Source organism: Drosophila yakuba, chromosome 3R (assembly GCF_016746365.2).
Source record: "Drosophila yakuba strain Tai18E2 chromosome 3R, Prin_Dyak_Tai18E2_2.1, whole genome shotgun sequence".
Lineage (NCBI taxonomy): Eukaryota > Metazoa > Arthropoda > Insecta > Diptera > Drosophilidae > Drosophila > Drosophila yakuba.
In genome coordinates, this window is record NC_052530.2 from 25,067,632 (window position 1) to 25,085,402 (window position 17,771).

General features: G+C 44.0%; 3 protein-coding genes across 16 annotated transcripts in view; 2 read left to right on the forward strand and 1 right to left on the reverse strand.

The window, feature by feature from the left end:
* Positions 1 to 8,155: 8,155 nt before the first annotated feature.
* Positions 8,156 to 10,340, forward strand: LOC120321983. Its single transcript, XM_039376414.1, has 2 exons — positions 8,156 to 8,208; positions 10,103 to 10,340. Exons 1-2 carry the CDS (start codon positions 8,156 to 8,158, stop codon positions 10,338 to 10,340), a joined length of 291 nt encoding a protein of 96 aa, XP_039232348.1.
* Positions 8,386 to 8,654, reverse strand: LOC26534848. The gene is given in 2 exon segments (XM_015193251.2): positions 8,386 to 8,519; positions 8,522 to 8,654. Coding segments are annotated over 2 exon segments (267 nt in total).
* Positions 10,341 to 11,795: 1,455 nt separating the features above from the next.
* Positions 11,796 to 17,771, forward strand: part of LOC6538267 (nephrin) — a 67,623-nt gene continuing 61,647 nt past the window's right edge. For 8 of the 14 annotated variants that reach the window (XR_005561853.2, XR_005561854.2, XM_039376940.2 and 5 more), the window contains exon 1: positions 11,796 to 13,104. The gene's annotated coding sequence lies outside the window, so the exon portion shown is untranslated. The remainder of the gene's footprint in view (positions 13,105 to 17,771) is intronic. The other 6 variants (XM_039376942.2, XM_015193254.3, XM_002098758.4 and 3 more) reach the window with 4 other exon arrangements.

Below are 17,771 nucleotides of genomic sequence, written 5' to 3' on the forward strand. Positions count from 1 at the left end.
ATAGCAACAATAACAAGGTGACCCATAACCCATACCATTTGGATTGACCCCATAAAATCAGAGAGTGTGGCATAGATCCGGAGATACACAGATACCGAAATCGTTCGGATACATACCATATTTATATGGCATTTGTTAAGCTTTTCATTGGCCCTGTCTATTTTTTGAGATTTTTATTCGTCTCCTTGCTGGCTCCATCGTCTCGTGCCGTCTCGTCCGCCACATAAGTTTTAAGTCATAAAAAGTCCATAAAATGCATTCGCAACTTTCCTATTTCTATTTTCTACCCCCAAAAAAGCCTGTTTCTTGTTGTTTATTTTGGCATTTTGTTTTTCCCCCCACGACTGACTGGGTTTGGTCTCTGATATTTGATTTTATTGTCGTGATTGAGCAAAATGATGTGCCAAATGTGGGTCCAAGTCCAAAGCGTGTGGGCTTTTGGGTCCAGTCGGCCAGTCGGCCAAACAGCCAGTGAATTATGCTGAAAAGTTCGCCACTTAAGCGTCAATTACTTTTACGGCTTAATTATGCGACCCGCATCTGTGGAGTCATCAGTTTGATATTTTATTCAGAAACGCTCGCTTGCCATGCAAAGGGCACATAAAAATCGCACAAAATTAGGCGACTTCAAATGTTTTTCCAACTGGGGTTCCGTATGCGTGAGGGCGGCGCATTAGAAACAATTGAAAACTCTGCACAATATGAAATGAAAGTTGGCTTTGAATGCACAAACTGGAATGCAATTAATTAATTGCATTTAAACGATGTCGTGGCGGTGGGTAAAATGCTTCCTCGGATTTTCCCATTTCCGGTTTTATGTGCGAGAAAACTTTGACGACGGGCAAACATTTTTCACTTCCGCACGGCATCACGTACAAGTTGGCTCAAATGCGCTTCTCTTGTGTGTAATCCCTCTTATATGGCCCATTGTTTCCACGATTTTCCATGATTTTCCCCATTTTCCTAGCTCTGCGCATTGCCTTTGTTTTCACACGTATTGATTTCTGGGCGCAAAACTTTGCGATAGGCTCCATGGCAGCCTCCTGTTACTAATTCAATTCCATTATCAACTCTATTGGGAATTTATTGGCACAAGCGGACTAAATCATCGCAATTAGCCATCCAAAAATAAGTCAATCAAAACAAAGCAATTGAGCTGAATAAAAAAAAAAAACATACAAAACAGCAATTAGCAAAACATCGAGTAGAATGAAAAATTCACGTGAATTTCACGTTGAAAGCGCTTCCCAACGCATCTGACTTTCATGGGTGGGTTTCATGGGTTGGTGGAGGATGTCGGGGATACCGGGATTGCCGCATTTCATTTCGCAATAAACTGGACTTTACTCAAAATGAACGGCCAGGGCCTGCGAACGCAATAAAAATGTGGAAAAAAGCAGCAGAACTCCGCGCCGCACGGAGCAGAAACCAAAACCAACAAGCAACATCGGATCGAATGGTATGGAATCGAATCGAATCGAATCGAATCGCATAGTATCGACTCGACTCGACTCGTCTCGAATAAAACGAACAGGAAGCAAACCAAACCAAACCGAAGTGAAGCAAACCGCCAAGCCAAATCAATGCCCACAAATGGCACCAAACAACATGGGTGTGGTGTATGGTGTGTGGTGTGTGGTGTATGGTGTGTGGTGTGTGGTGTATGGTGTGCGGATGGTGTGAATACATTGAATGAGGAGATTTCCCAGGGGCATACTGATTCTAGGCACCACCGAATACCCTGCAGAAATCTCAGATGAAGGATTATATCAATGTACTGCACTGTATTGCCTAATTAGGAGGAGAACGGAACAATAAACATGATACTAGTTTTGAAATTTAAATCCGCATTTCGCTCGCAATTCAATGCCACAAGCCTCAGAAGCAGAGTTTAAAATAATGCTCTAATTTTGTTGGCTAGTTTCTGATTAAAAATAAGCACTCAAGATATGGAAACTTCAAAAGGAAACTGCTTTTTTCAATTGCCAAATGCATGAGAGTGGAAAGCGTAGTACTGTGCATTCGAATTGAACGGTGTCGCCCGAATTGGCGGTGGCAACATGCAGGTTCGTAAATTCAGAGATAAACATAAATCGAGCGTAATTCGGGCATAAAGCGCTGCTGCAGCTGCTCCGCGACCATCGCACATGGACGACCCCATCTCAGGGCAGCTGTCCGCACACAAACGCGGCCAGGGACAATCGAAAATCGAATAAGCAGAGGAAGGACTATTTGCACAGATCGATTAAAAATTGAATAGCGGCCATCAGGAGGTACTACTGCTGACCCACGACCCTCGGGGTAGTTTCCATTCCATTTCCATGGGGAGAGTACCGAACCGAAAGTCACAGTGAATGTATCTCGCCCAACAGGTGTCCGATCTGAGCAAAAGGACCCATGTCCTTTGAACCCCCGTAGCCTTCGATGGCCGGGCAGCTTAAAGGCGCCCCTTTAAGACGGCCCAATTCCGCAATCCGCTTAAATTGATTGCACTTCCCTTTTTTTTTTTTTGTCACCGAGACACGATGCCACTTGCTCGCCTCTGTTGTCATGGCCACATGAAGCCCTCAAAATGCCCAGCAGGATGACAGAATAATGGAAGCTTTGCTGCTGTCGCAGTGCCAGTGTCCAGGATCCAAAGACTGCAACGAGTGCATGGGAATCTGTTAATTATAAATTCTCGAAATGCTTTTATGGGCAAAATTGTGAGTGCCATGTGCTCTGCATGCCATTTCCCATCTTAACCAAACTGCTGTTTGCAAATTCTGCTTGTACTTAGCCTTGAACAATTCTGTGGTTTTATTGTTTTGTATGAATTTAGGCACCATTTTCATAATTATGTGATGATGTTTTTAAATTTTAGGGTAACAATGAAACACAAGAATGTGCCCCTTTTGGAGTAGTTGCACAACAATCAGCAATCCTCTGCCATTTTTATAGGAATTCCAGCGATATTCCGATTTGGCAGGGCTTGTAATGGCTTAAAATAAGGGCTTAAAGTCTCTCGTATTTCAGCCACCGCCCGCTGGCGTCGATAAATATTCCTGGGCAGCGTTTGCAATGCTTCCGTTCCAGAGGCGGAAGGGATGGCCCAACACGTCCCAGTTCGCCTCCATCCACGGAAGTCGTCCTGCAGTGAAATGATTTTAAATAACAGCAGTTACCCGCCGTTTCCCCGGGTGAGCAGCAGCTAGTCCTTTGGATGGAACTCCCGCTGGTGGACATACACACATACACCTGCTCTCCTGCGCTGCCCAGGATTGCCAGGATTGAGTTTATGCAGCAGGCAGATGGCACGCATTTACGCATTTTGTAATTAATGGGACAGTGATTATGTGGAACAACAGGCAAAACGATTAGTTGAACGCATACGCATAATGCATGTCCTTGAAATCGAAACCGGCAAACATTGCATTATCGCCAGCGGCAAATATTGCAATTAATATTGGGTCGTGCACAGTTGACTCCCTCGTATGCGGATCTCTATCTCTATCTGTATCTGTGTATCTGCGTATCTGTGTGTCTGTATATCTTTGTATCTGTGTATCTTTGTATCTGTGTAGCTGGATATTCGGATGTATGTATCTGTAACTGGGCCCGAGGGGTTGCGTTTTGTTTGTCCCGTTTTATGACCCAACTGCACGCAGGGCCAGCTGTCGATCCCATTCCCGCCAACCCCCGAACCCCCCAAACAAACGCCCCCGGCTTACTGCATTTATGAGTTATTTGGCATTCGGTAAGGACAATAACAAATGTCCCGATCCTCCGGTTCTCGTTGGCTGCACTTTGTGACGGTAGTCCGTAAAATTGTTTTGGCCTACGCTAATTTATCTGCAGCATTTGCCTAATTTATGTTATTGCCGAGTTGTTTGACCGACCCTAAATCATATTGACGAATGGACAGATACCACGAATCCTGCTGCGCTTCTATCCACCAACACAGACACACACCAACACACACACACACACAACATTCTGGCTAGAAATCGTTGCTGCCGGCTTTAAAGCGTTGAAGGACAATTAAAAAAAGGGCCGACTGGTTGATAAAAAAAAGTGGAGCTGGAAATAAATAAAATTAACTACGAGTTGCGGTTACACATTCCAATTTGCTGTTGTTGCATTTTATGCGGCTGTGAAAGAGGCGGCTATGAAAATAAAGTGGCCGTCCTGTAAACCCGCAGCTGAAAACCCCCTTTTACCGGCGGTCCTTTCACAGCAGAAAAAAGCACAAACAAAATTGAGAAAAAAAGAAAACCAGGAAAAGCAGAAAAATTCCAACAAATACAATGCGCAATTGCAAAAGCGTTAAAAAGAGCAACAATGTTGTGCCCACCAAGGAAGGCGGCTGAGTGGGTGGCTGGGTGGTTGCAAGGTTGCCACGTTTGAGCTGTTCGACGGGGTGGTGGAGGGGGGTAAGAGTGCGGGGGGGGGGAGGAAAACCCAAGGGGCATAAAAGCGTGTGCGTGGCCATAGAGTGGGAAAGTGGGATATTGGGATAGGTGATGCTCTCGCTGTCTCGCTCGCTTCTGGTGTCTTTGTTGCCTTTCACAATAGTTTGCGTTTTAAACAAATGGAAAGCGTAGCCAAAAATAAAAGCCGAAACAATTTTATTGAAGATTGCGATTCGCAAACCCAGAGACACACTAGCATACGAATTGCTGCAGTTACACGTTTAGGAAAAATGCATTTTTCTATTTTATTAGATTAAGCTTAAGATTCTTAAAAAAGTTATAACAGCACTAAGTCAAGAGAACTCCTTTTAAGTGGAAAATATTTCTTTACCTTTAAGTTTTAACTCCCTACAATTGTTTTGTGGCTTGTAGTTGAATGAAACCCTTTTCTCATGTACTCGCTTTTTTTCCAGTGTACCTACGCACATACAAAATTGCGAGGCAGCCGGGAAAGGTACGCAAAAATGTTGCCAATCGAAATTCCCTGGCTGGGAAATGCACTGCCGCCTTTTTTCCAGCCGTGTGCCATCATCGCAGAGTGCAAGGGGGCGTGGCAGCGGTAGTTTGGTCCTGTTAAAGGAATAGAAAATGCTACTCGCATCGCCAGGAAATCGACGCGTGTGTTGTGTACACGAATTAAGTCCACTCACTTCAGAATGTTTCAAATGTTTCCAAACATTTCGTCGTAATAAAGTGCGTTCTGTCCGCTTTTCCGGCTTCAAATTTTTGTTGTTGTTGTATTTTTTTGTGATGGAGAGTGGATATAACTTTTTGCGCAGATCTGGAAAGTTGAGCTTGTTGTTGTTGCTTTCGCTGACAGTGTTTCAGTTATTTTTCAGCAATTTCGCTGAGCGAGCAGCACTCCAAAACATAAAGTTTCGCAGCATCCCCAAAATTTTTGTGGCATCCAAACACACACGCACACACACACACACACGCACATCACGCTGAGCTAGCTAGTAAATTACAGATTTTGTTCTTTAATTTGGTTTAATAACTTTAAATTAAATAATCACAAACTGTTGGCAACTTGTTGGTTGTGCTTTTATTTACCTTAACGCAGAGGGTTTAGAAAATTATATACTATACTAAAATACTTTACAAGTGAGATTAGGCTATAATTTATAACTATAATAAAGCAGTAACTTTTTAAAGCACTTAATAATTACCAAAATAAGTCTAGCTTGAGTAGAAATCTCAGTAAAAGGTGAATGTTTTTGAAAATCATTGTTGTGCAAAGGTTTGCCGTCTACCCCGCAGGTTGTAACTTGTATTTGTAATTAAGCTGCTCGCTTAAGGCGACTTTGTGCATTGTTTCATGGTTTTTACACAACCACAACAGAATTTCAGTGAAACTTTCGATCCTGCCAAACCTCAACGTACACACTCCAGAGTACCGAACTATAATTTATGGACAGCGTATGCAAAACTATTCGCGGCCAGCAGTTGCGCACTTTAAAATGCAAATGCTTGCAGTTTGCGTGGAACGGGAGGGGCGTGGAAATGGAGTGGGCGTGGCCAGGACCTGGGCAAGATCAACAAGCAGTGTCAGATAAGATCCGAGTGGTCATTAGTGTCCGGCAAACAACTGGCGACGAGCCTGCCGCTCGAGGCATGGAGAAAAACAACAAACAAACAGAAGCGTACAAAAAAAAAATGGAAAGCAAACCACTTGACCATAAAAAAACTTCACACCTCGCATTGTACACTCTGCAAATGAGAGATAGAGAGAGTGAGAGAGAGTGAGAGAGAGTGAGAGAGACTGAGCGAAGGACCTGAAGTGTCCAGGAATAAACACTTGAAAATGCTGGCAGGAAAGGGTCGCCACTCGCACATTGTTGTTGTTTGCTTGACAAAGGCGCAGGACGAGGGACAGGACGAGGGACAGGACTCGCTGGACAGGACTCGCTCTAATGGGGCGCAGTTGATGTCAGCAGGACACGCAGCGAGGGTGAAAGGTCAGCGGCCAATAACCATTTGAAGTTGGCATTTTGGCCATCAGGCAGCTGCGTTGCAATCAACTCCACTCCTAAGCAGATCAATTATCGGTAATTAGGCGCGCGTTTTCAATTAGCCAACTGCATTGCGAGCGTTTTGTGGTTAATGAGAGGCCCTCGCACACACACACACACACACACACACACACACATGCTAACAACACAGTCGCTTTTTCATTTGAAAAGTGTGAAATTGCCGGGGAAACCTCTCGCCCAATTGGCATTGACATTTATAATTACGAACAGCCAGGCAGCGGCGCAAAAGGACCAGAAGGACGAAAAGGACCAAGCGAACAATGCCGCTGTCGGCCACTCAGACACACTCGATGGCAGCTACAGAGGCTACAGGGGCCACCCGCTACCAGCGACGGATACATCAGCGGATGAGCTCGATGTGGCACACACCCAACCAATCGACGGCCCAAAAAGACTCGAAAATTCAGCTTTGAATGAAGCGAACGTTTGCATGTTTGTGACAGGTCAGATGGCAAAGGACTCGCAGGAGGGCGGGCACCAAAAAAAAAAATAAAACAGGACCGCTGGCCGATGGGTTTGGCTAATTATGAGCTCATTGGAAACTATAAAATCAATATGGCGTTGAATGAGAAATGCAGCAATGCAATGTCTGCAGTGGAAAAGCTAAAGTTAAATGGTGCTAAAACTACACTCTTTTGATAGAAATTACTATGAAATATGAGCAGTACTTGAGTATAAAAATGTTATTCATTCTGTAAAAGAGTAAATTGCACTTGCATAAGTAAGCATGGAGTTTAATGAGTTTGGGTTTCCCAGAAAAGGCCAAACAACTGATAGGAAAATTATTAATTAAATACTTTCATGGGCTGGCTTGATGAACGCGAGTTGCACCAATCAGCAGACCTATTGTATGCCCACAATATTTTGAAAGATAGTGATCTGTAAACCGAACTGCGTCATCGGTGGATGCAAAGAGAGGGTATATCGAGTTCATTGATCCCCCGTCAGGGAGCAATATTTCCGCCTTGCTCCGGCTGCTCCTTCTTAGAATGTGCAGGCAAATGGTTGCCATATGGTGTGGAAGTGGATGTGGATGTGGATGTGGAAGAGCCTGATAACCTTGTTGTTGCGTGCCCATGGTGTTTGTGTTGCCGCTCTGGTTTCTGCTCCTGAGGTTGTCATTGTTGTCCGCTTTTGACACGCCAACATGACCGCAAATGAGATTCTGTCTACCTTTCTCTGTCTGTTTTTTTCCCCCTCTCTCTCTCTCTGACTCACACTTACACTCTCCCACTGCTGCTCCTGTCAATGACTTTTCATAAGGTTCATTTTGCTGACAGTTCATATTACGGATTTCTTTTCCCACACTGCCAAAGGTGCGTTGTGCTGTGTGTTCTCCCTGCAAATTGAATGTTTAGTGGGTAGTTTGCTGCTAAAGTGAGAGTTTTTTTTTTGGGGGGGGGGGGGGGGGGGGGGTTTGCCTCATCAATAACTTGCAATTAAGGAGCCCTCATGCGGGGAGGTGTGAACGAACGACTCCTTGGCCGATTAGAACATTGGAAAACATTTCGAACAAGCAAACAAACAAAGCAAACGAGTGCCAGCAATTTCCTCTCACTTTCTATCTATCATTCGAATGATTTGGGGGAGATTTGGATCTTGAGCCGCCTTTCCCTCATACTTGTAGTTCTCGGCCGCAATCCCCTTGGTGGTTCGGTGTAATTTAGATTTATGCGCCCCGCGGATATTCTCACCCCTCTCGTGCACAGCGAGAAACGGGGCTCAGTTCTAGTTTGCTACTTCGATATAGTGCAAAACTATTACACAGCTTGATATTTATTTTGTAAGTTTTGTTTGAAGTTATGAAATTGAATTGATATATATATGTATATATGTGAATGTGATTTTGAGTGGCTTTAAGTATCAATAGATAGGGAATACCCTCTTTCTCCCAGTGCAGCTTATCTGGGCATCTCGCATCGGAGTCCATCTATAGTGTGGAGAGCCAAGTCGCATTTCGCGTTGATTATGCTTGATTTATATGACAGGCGCTGGCCTGCGAGCAAAAGACCTTGCCATGAGGGTTGTCGCCGCAGAGATGTTGCCCCGGGAGATGTGTTAATCCATCGCAGCTAGGACTCCGTGGGCTTCCCATGTCTCTCGCTGACTTTTGACTTTGGTTCCGTTTTAATTGAGCGCCAAAGCACGGCTGTCCGGGCCACGCCCCCATAAATCAAACGGCCAGTCCGCCTGTCAGCCTGTGAGTTATTCACTCAGCCACAATGTCCAGCTGTCAATCATTGGAGAAGCAGTTTGCTGCGTAAAAAAGGAAACGACAATTTAACGGCGGCAGTCAAGTGCCGCCTATCAAATATACCCCAGAAATAGTGATTAGGGGGCGCCACCCTTTTAAGGGAAACTTCATTAGACCAGAGAACTATGGCTGCTGCTGCCCCAGGGCCAAAACGGCAGCCACTTTTAATGAGCCTCGAACAGATTCCTTTCAAGGAGAGTGGGTGGAAAATGGGGGAGTGGTTGGAAATGGTTGGAAATGGCAGCGGGGGGAGGGGGAGAAGGCACGTGACATGACAGTGGGAGATTTTCTTTATTTCCCAGCTTCAAGCTGCGAGCCTGCTGGTGATGATTTTTCGGCTTGTGAGACATAGGAAGTTGTTGAAATCTTGTGATGCATTAAAATTTGCAAGTTTTGACTTGCGTGTGTGTGTGTGTCTGTGTGTGTGCGTGTGTGTGTGTGGGAGAGTCCTGTGTCTGAGTGCGTGTGAGTGACAGTTGTGTGTCAGTGGCACGCTTTTCCAGCTTTTGGGACACACACACTGGCATTTTATGCAAATGTCGCTTTTCTGCGTAGCTGCCTCGCTTTTTAATGAGCACACACACATACACAAACACACACACACAAAAGGTTGGCACACAACCGCATTAGTTGATTGTGTGTGTGTCTTATCCTCTCTTCCCTTTTGTGTGTGTGTGTGTTTGCCAAGTCCTGCGACTGTGAAGCAATTAAAATGAAATAAGCTAGGTTTTTTCACCCGGCAAACAAATTTCCACTGCAAGACAAATGCACAAATGTCATAGCCACACCGAAAAGAACTCTCTTGAATGATGATTAATTTGCTCCAAATTTAATTTGAGGAAACTTACAGCAAACTAGGCTAGCTTCATAATAAATTACATACTTCGATTAGGCTTTAGGTCATTAATGGAAGAATATATGTAGAAATAGAAGTGATCAATTTGTATTTTTAATTGAAAAACGTAGTAGTAACAATGATTTAGTGGTGAAAAGGTATACTCCATATATTAAATTTCAGTTAGATGTAAATTTTTTTTGAAAATTGAAACTAAAAGTGAGTGAATGGAGCATTTGGGTTGGGAGCACGTGCCAATTAGCCGTCGTGACCCACTGCAACTCCCTACTTGGCTTCCTGGGTTAAAAGCCCATTAGCCACTCAATCAGCTGGCATCGAGTATTGCTTTAAAAGCATTTGCAATGCTCCCATGCCACTTGGCTGCATTGCACTTGTATTGCATTTGTTATGCCCTTGTTATCCTTGATCCTATTTGCGCTTTTCTTTTCTTTACTTTTCTTTTCTTTCCCCATGCCATTTTCTTTCTATTTTCTACTATTTCTGCTTCAGTTTCTGCAGTGGCCATACAAAATAAAATACGAATGCGTCATGTGCATAGGTGTGAAGGTTGCCGCGGGCGAGCAGCTGAAGCTGCAACATCAACGCTGCTGCATAAAAGGCTAATGCCCCGGGAAAAGTGGAGGCCGACCTGCCATCGAAGTGCAAGTGCCATGGGTGGCAAGGCGGCATGGTGGCTTAGAGGTGCAACAGCTTGCCAGGTGCAACTGCATAACAATCTGCAACTGCGACAATCTGTTCCCATTTAACGGCTGTGAATGTTTTTATGGCCAGCCGGAAGCGGCTTTCAATTTCAGTGTGTAAAAAAGTAAATCAAAAGTTTTGGAAAAAATCGTCTTTTTGAAGGAAGTTACTTGAAATTAAATTCATTAAAGTATTCAGTTTCATTTTGAGAAGTAAGGGATCAACTTGTGGCATGAAAATATCAAGAGAAAGGATATTAAAACTTTTGTACATTAATTAAAATGTAATATATATGTATGTCAACCATTTATTGTACGTCTAGAAACGTTTTACTTTTCTTTGGAAATTTGGAAAAACATGTTCGTATTACAAATGTTGCTTTCATCATTGTGTCGCAACACTTAACGAAGGCAACATGCTGCGAGAGAGCGGAAAACTAAAATGCTTAGAAACATTCTGCCGTGTTGTAGCAACATGTCGCATGTGCCTAAGGGCTATTAAGTTAAGAAGGGAAATAAGTTTATTTCACTATATCTTATTTTGAAACAAATTACTCATATTCTAAATTTACTTACAATTTGCTTACGAGAACATTAGACAGTTTAATTACTTCATTTATTTATATAAAAATGTTTATATTAGTTTTTATGAAAAATTTTTTAGATCTTAAAAACTAGGCATTTACTTAAACATCTGAAGCGTGTCACACAATTAAAATTGAGCAATAATGGCTAAAAACCTTATTACCCACAGCTTACGACAGATCAAAGTCCAAGCGAAATTGAGCAATTCGAGTGGGAAAACCAACAGGAGATAGTAAATGCTCAAAGGCCATTGATAATCCTTCGCCAGGACGACAACAAAAGCTGGTTCATGGGGATAACTCAATTATGCGGTAAGTTATGGACACGAATCGAGAGCCGGGAAAGTGGCCAGAAGCCAGTTTTGTTGACCTAGCCTGACCCCCAAGGAGGGATAAAGCCTTTTTGGCCACTTTGCTGTCAAATTAGTGCCTAGTTCGGGCCGCATAATTGGCCCAGCCGAAAGTTTTTACACGCAGCCATAAAAGATTTATGGAAATTATGCATGTGCTTTTTTTGGTTCGCTTTTTTGTTTATCCAGGGGGAAGGGGGTGGGAATTTATGAGAGGTGCCAATAAATCACATGGCGAGTGGCCCATTAATTGGCTGCAAGCGCCGTCCGAGAGCCAAAACAACACTCGACCAGTTGCCAAAGGTCACGTCCTGGCCACATGTTGCCCCGCACACACACGAGCAACATGCGGCACGAGAGAGAGAGAGCGCTGTGTGGCAGCAGCAGAGCAGAGTCTGACTCGTGACCAGACCACCGGATCCGAAGTTCGTCTCCGTCCGAAGTGAAAAAGCGTGAATGATATGCGGCATGTGTTGCTACCCCGCAGCAGCAGCAGCAGCAACAACATGAGGCAGCAGCAGCAGCAGCAACAACATGAGGCAGCAGCAGCACTAGCAGCAGCAGCAGCCGAGCAGCGGCAGCTGCGATTGTTGTTTAGTTCTTATCCGTGGCTCACAGCGTTTGGTTTGTCGTGCGGTTGCTGCTACGTGGCGTGTTTGGCCGTATATATATCTGTGCCACTGCTGGCGCTTGCCACTCTGCAGGCATTGCGATTCACTAGATGCTGTAGTGTGCTTTTGAATTTTGTTGTGGCCCCAGCCAACTTGCAATTTATGTGGCTAATTAGAGGAAAAGAAGGCGGCGTCGGCGGACCATTTGTGCGTGACTCTCGATTGCCGTAAGTGCTGCGCATCCTTTACGTTTCGTGTGCCGCGTCCCTACCGCCCACCACAAAAAAAAAAAAAATACAAAAAAAAAAAAAGAATTAACACAACGTGCCGGAAGAATAATAATACACTCAAGTTATCAAAACACTTGAAGAGAACTGGTAGAAGTGGAGACCCAAAAATCTGCAGTGCAAAAAAAAGCGAAAGCGGGAATTGAAATTGAAATTTAGGGCAAAAGCGGATTACGAGCAGCAATAACAGCCGAAAGCGGAAAATTGAAAATGAAAACGAATCTCCAAGTGCGGGAAAACAAACAGCAGGAAAACTGAAAAGTGAGTTGCGGAATATTCGGAAAAGTGCGTAGACCAGATAGAAAGACACCCAAGTAAATCATTAAATCATATGGAAATGTGAACGCGTCACGCTGCCTCATTAACGATTACCCATTTTCCATTTCCCATTTCCCGAAGCAACCAACCAAACAACACAAACAACACCGCACTCCAGTTGCGTGCGGATCATCAATTAATTCCAGTCAGTTTTCGCACTTTAAGCGCCAAAAAAAGCAGCAATAAAAAGGAGTATTCCACACAAAGGGAGCGCACAAATTAATGACACAATAACACACTGCGGTTTCATTTGTAGTGGTCAGTATCTCAGCTTTGTGTGTGTGTGTGTGTGCGGTGTGTGTTTTCCAGAGTGGGCGCAACAGTTCATCTGCCATACAGTACACCCCCTCTGGTTTTGATTCCGATTCCCATCCGATCCGATCCGATCGGTCGTGTGGCATATAATTTATCACAATTGTCATCGTCTGGCGGGGCAAAGTGAAAGTGCAACGCAGCATCCGCAAGATACAAGATAGAAAGATAGAAAGATACAAATTGTTTATGCAGACATCTTTGCAAATACGGGTCAGTGCATTGGAACAATAGCTGCGAGCAGCAAAAGTTTTCCTCTCTATCTGTTGGCCAAGCAAAAACATAAATTAAACTTGCCAGCTGGAAGGCCTTGAAAGTTCCTCCGTCTTTTGGATTAGCTAGCCAGGGCAAACCAAAGAGCACCCGGGGTAAGTTGGTCCTTCTTCTGATTTGTACTCACAAGTCCGCCTTCAATTCGCAATGCCATTCCATGCCCATCCCAGCCCATCTCATCCCATCCAGATCCCTATCCCTGAACAGCTAGCCGGCCAGGATCCACAAACAGTCGAGGTTTGCTTATGGGACAGATTTGTTTGCTTTTCAAATTTCCATCTTTGCGTGGGATGCTGTAGTGATGGTCACTCGAGGGCTGAGATTTATGTCGTGCTTATTGTTGCTATAGGAAAGGCAAAACAAATTGTGCCCTAAAAGTCATTAGGTTGCTCAAAGTATTTAAAGCATAGCAATTTAATTGTGGCTTTTATTCTATTCTATATAATTATGTAGAATGGAGTCTCAGTTTATAATTAAAATTAGAAAAGAGTCTCAGTTTATAATTTAAATTTGCACAAAGTAATAGGTAAAGAACTCAATATTCTTGCATCATTACAGTTTTACTTATTCTCAACCAATTAAATTTGTTTTGATGAATACATTTCCCAAGCTTTTCTCTTTGCTTAAAATACGTACCTAAGCTTTCTTGATAAAGCCATTACTAAAAACGTAAATTCTACTTGTTCCTCTTCATTTGCCCGTAATTTTTTTAGCGGCATATTTTCTCCTCTACGCAAACTTGGCAACCTTGGCAACAATCCAGTCAAATCCTTGCATGAATTTCGCTAAGCGCCTCTTGCCGCCTTGCAGCCAGCACACAACTTCCATGTGCGTGGCTCCATTCTTGGATGCCTGGCTACTGGGTACTGGCCCATATGGCGCACATAAAAAGCAAATCACAAAATCCACTGTGCAGCTCCTAGCAAAATATAAGCTCTCATATAAACGCTACAGCCGCAGGATATTTGCAAAGCCAACGCCCCTCCTCCAGGATCCCGATCCAGATCCTGATCCTGAGCCAGTGTCGGCACGTATGAGCGCCATATGCCATATGTGCGCTAGCCTGTCCAGAGTTTGCTCCATTAAAGCAAATAGAAATCCAGTGCATATATACTATATGGTATATGGTATAAAGCGAACTGAAAAACACCCGCACAAAGTTGAAAATATGAACAAAGCGAAACAAAACCATGCGAACCGGAGCATTGCGAAAATTGCGAGCAGAAAGTTTTGGGGCAGCTGTATGAAAAAGAATTAAATTTAGGTAAATGCATAGAAGGAATTCAATTTTTAACAAAATGCTGCAAGCGTCACAAGCGTCAGTTCCACATGAAATGTGTACTATGTGCAAATATGTGAGGAGCGGGCAAAATGGAATGGGAAATGGGGAAAATGGTAAAAGCGTTGGCATCACTGCGCTGCCAAACAATAAAACTTTCAATACATATTTTATTTGACTTTCTGCTGCAATTTTATGCATAATAAATCCTGCAGCCAGAACAATTGCTCCAGACCTCGAGGGCTTCGGGCAAAATGGATAAATATTATGGGTAAATACAATCAGGATGGCTGCGAAAGCAGAAATTATCCTGCCAGCGACTTGTGCATAATGAAGAGACTCTCCTGCATGCAGGATAAGCAGGATAACCGAATGGCAACGCCATTGGCGATAATCATTTTGGAAATTCCATTAAGCCCGGAATAAAATAAATCCAGTTTTGAGCTGATTGCTGCACTAGCAGCTGACGCTGCTCAGGATCACGCATGGCGTTCGGGGCATTTGGGAAATAGATGAAAATGAATCCTGGCACATTTTCCAATTAACGAAATTTACAAAATGCCAACGCGCCTCGGCTAAGCCGTGCAATTAAAAAGCTGGAGCACGTAGAGTGCAACGTGGGCGGGAAAACCGAGTGGGCAATATAGAGCGAGTGGGTGGCGTGAGTTGGGTGTCGCTTTTCCAGGTGCAGTGGAAAATGACGCCGCTGCCACCCCCCCCTTCAGCCGCACGTAGTATGCAAATTATTGCAAATTATCGGCGTAAATTGCATTTGGCTTTAATGAGTAGCGCGCAGTAGTAGTAGAGTGTCTGGAGCTGGAGAACTCCGCCCTTCGCAGCTCAGAGTTCAATTATGCTTCCGCATCTTGGTTTTCGCCACTGTTTGCATTTCATTTCACATCGAGTCCCCCGTGCTGATTTATGTATTTTAACCCCCCCTCCCCACTGACTTTGCATATTTACATTGTATCCTATTTCCAAGAGCCGACTGAATCTGCCGGATGGCTAGGCTTCGATATTATTTGCGTGTTGTCACGTCGCAGCTTTCGAGCACTCGTCGCCCTTGTGAGCGGCGAATGTGGAAAGTTGCCTCCTCGGATATTTGTAATTCTAATGCCGCTAAAGTGCTCGCCGTGATTTGCATACGCATCGATATCAATGTGCCCAGAATGCCTGGACTTCAGCTCTCCAGACTTTCGTTGACCTTACACGTCTCAATTGCAGATGGATGTGTAAATTCCTTGACCTCGCTGCCCAACTCAAGTGTCTGGATGGCGATAGACATGTTATAGGCACGGCCACCTCTTATCCCATAATGCTAATTGCCATTGCCCAGCTAATTGCCGGCAATTCTGGTCTGGTTTTTGGTCTCAATGCGTCCGTTGTCCGCGGCTGTGTCATAATTTATCAATTTGCTCGGGCTGCCTCTGTAAACGAGGCAAATGAAGCGAGCCGGGAAAAACGAGCTTATCTCATGTCAAACACACTTAAGCAGAGGGAAAAGCGAGGAAAAGCGAGGAAAAGTGGAAGCCCTAGCCGATGGGAAACTCTCGTGTAGGTTGCTTGTAAATTTTTATTGGCCCTTAATGCAATAGAAGCTATGGAGCCAACATGAACATTACCAATTGAATTGGAAATGGGTATTAACATGGCCATCCAGTTACATTCGAATTTCGAATCGGCAAATCCTATACACAGCAAGAATCTAGTGGGTATTCTTAGTTAAATGAGTGTTGAATGCTTGATCTTAATTAAATTATGATCTCTAATTTAAGGCTAGCACCTTTGGAATATTAACATTTTTATGAGATTTTAAATAGTAGTGATTTTCATAAAATTCAAATAAATACTCACTTTAACTTAAAATTTTTTTTTTAATTTTACTCGAGAGAAACCTGTTATATATATCTATAACAAAGTAATGCAAATAAAAATCTGATAAAAAACCTCAAAAAATCTCCGTGTAAAGGAGAGCGAGCAAAAAGGACAATTGCAGGGATGCGGAATGCTGTTGACCAAATGCGATTTTTGCATTAAACACGGCGGATTGCCTTTACCTTGCTTTTTTATAAGAGATTCCCCCCGTGATATCCGCAACGAGCTTCGATTAATGTCTGAGTCGCTTAATTGGCTTTCTGTGTTGCGATTTCACCTGAATTGCTGTTGCTGCTGCGGATGCTACTTCTGCTGCTGCTGCTGCGGATGCTACTGATGCTACTGCTGCTGCGGATGCTGCTGCTGTTGTCGCGGCTCAAGGATGAAACAAAAAGCACACCGCAAGCATTTGCATTTAGATTGAAAACGCCCGGCGTTCGTGGGTTCGATTTGGGTTTGCTTTTTTCGACTGTCGCCCGCTTCGCTTTGACTGATGCAAGCTGAGGAAATCAAAATCTCGCTAGCCCGAAAACGAACAAACACACACACATGCAGGTAGACAATGGCACAAAAAAAAAAAACAGGCAAAAGAGGAAAATTGTTGGGGGAAAATGGAAATGGAATCGGTGAATTGTTGTTTGCACTCACTACCCGAGTTGCCAGTCGCCTCATCGATGCGAACCGCTGAATGGGGATTTTTGTGGCAAATCTTAATTAAATGCATAATTCGTATTTATTATTCAAATGCTGTTGATTTATGCAAAGCGCGCGTCGTCGCTGCTTTCATAAATATTAATTAGAATATTTTTACGTTTGCGCCAAATATGCCTAGGAATTTGCATGCCATCGATTCGAAATTAAATAACTATTATGGTCAAGTGGTTTTTATCACAATTGCCGAGAGAGAGAGGATCTCGAAATTGTATCCTTCCCATCACATTTTGCGGTGCGTTTTGTGCAGTTTTGAAAGCGGAGCTTGTAGCCCTTTTGAATAAATTAATGTCAAAAGTACTTTGGCTTTGGCTTTTGATTTTGATTGATGATTGTGCGCCTGTATGAGCAGCCGGGCCTTAAAGCTCCCATCCACGAACTGCAAAGGCGACCCAACAAAGCGAAAGCCAAAGCCAACCACTTGGGGCGGTCTTGGTACTGAAGTGGCCGCCATCCAGGATGCCCATCCCCAATCCCCCCTTGCCAATCCATTCGTTGCCATACCAGGCCATTCCCTTGCCAGGACGATGAGCCGAAGAGCCGGAGCGCCTCTGCGTGTGTGCATAGAAATTACGCATAAATAACCAGCCATGAGAATGCCCGACTTCCGCCCCAAAACCACCGGCGACCCCCTCCCCCCCCCCCTTGCTCCACCAACCCCCAGCATTTCCCAGCGTTTCCCGGCTATCTCCTGCTGCTTTTGCAAGCGGCTGCATCATCATCTTTGTCATCCTGCTCGCTGCATCGTTGACAACGCCAATCCACGCAGTCAATGACAGCCGACTCTCCTCATGTCCTTCTGACATGACTCGCACAGAGCCTCGGATCTGGCACGATACACTATGACTTATTCCTAGTTCCCAAATTAGTCCTGCAATCGAAAACTAATTATAAGAA

Coding starts and splice junctions, on each gene's coding strand:
- LOC120321983 (XM_039376414.1), top strand. CDS start 8,156: ATGCGCCCCGCGGATATTCTCACCCCTCTCGTGCACAGCGAGAAACGG. Junction 8,209..10,102: donor CACAGCGAGAAACGGGGCTC/AGTTCTAGTTTG, acceptor AGTGGCCATACA/AAATAAAATACGAATGCGTC.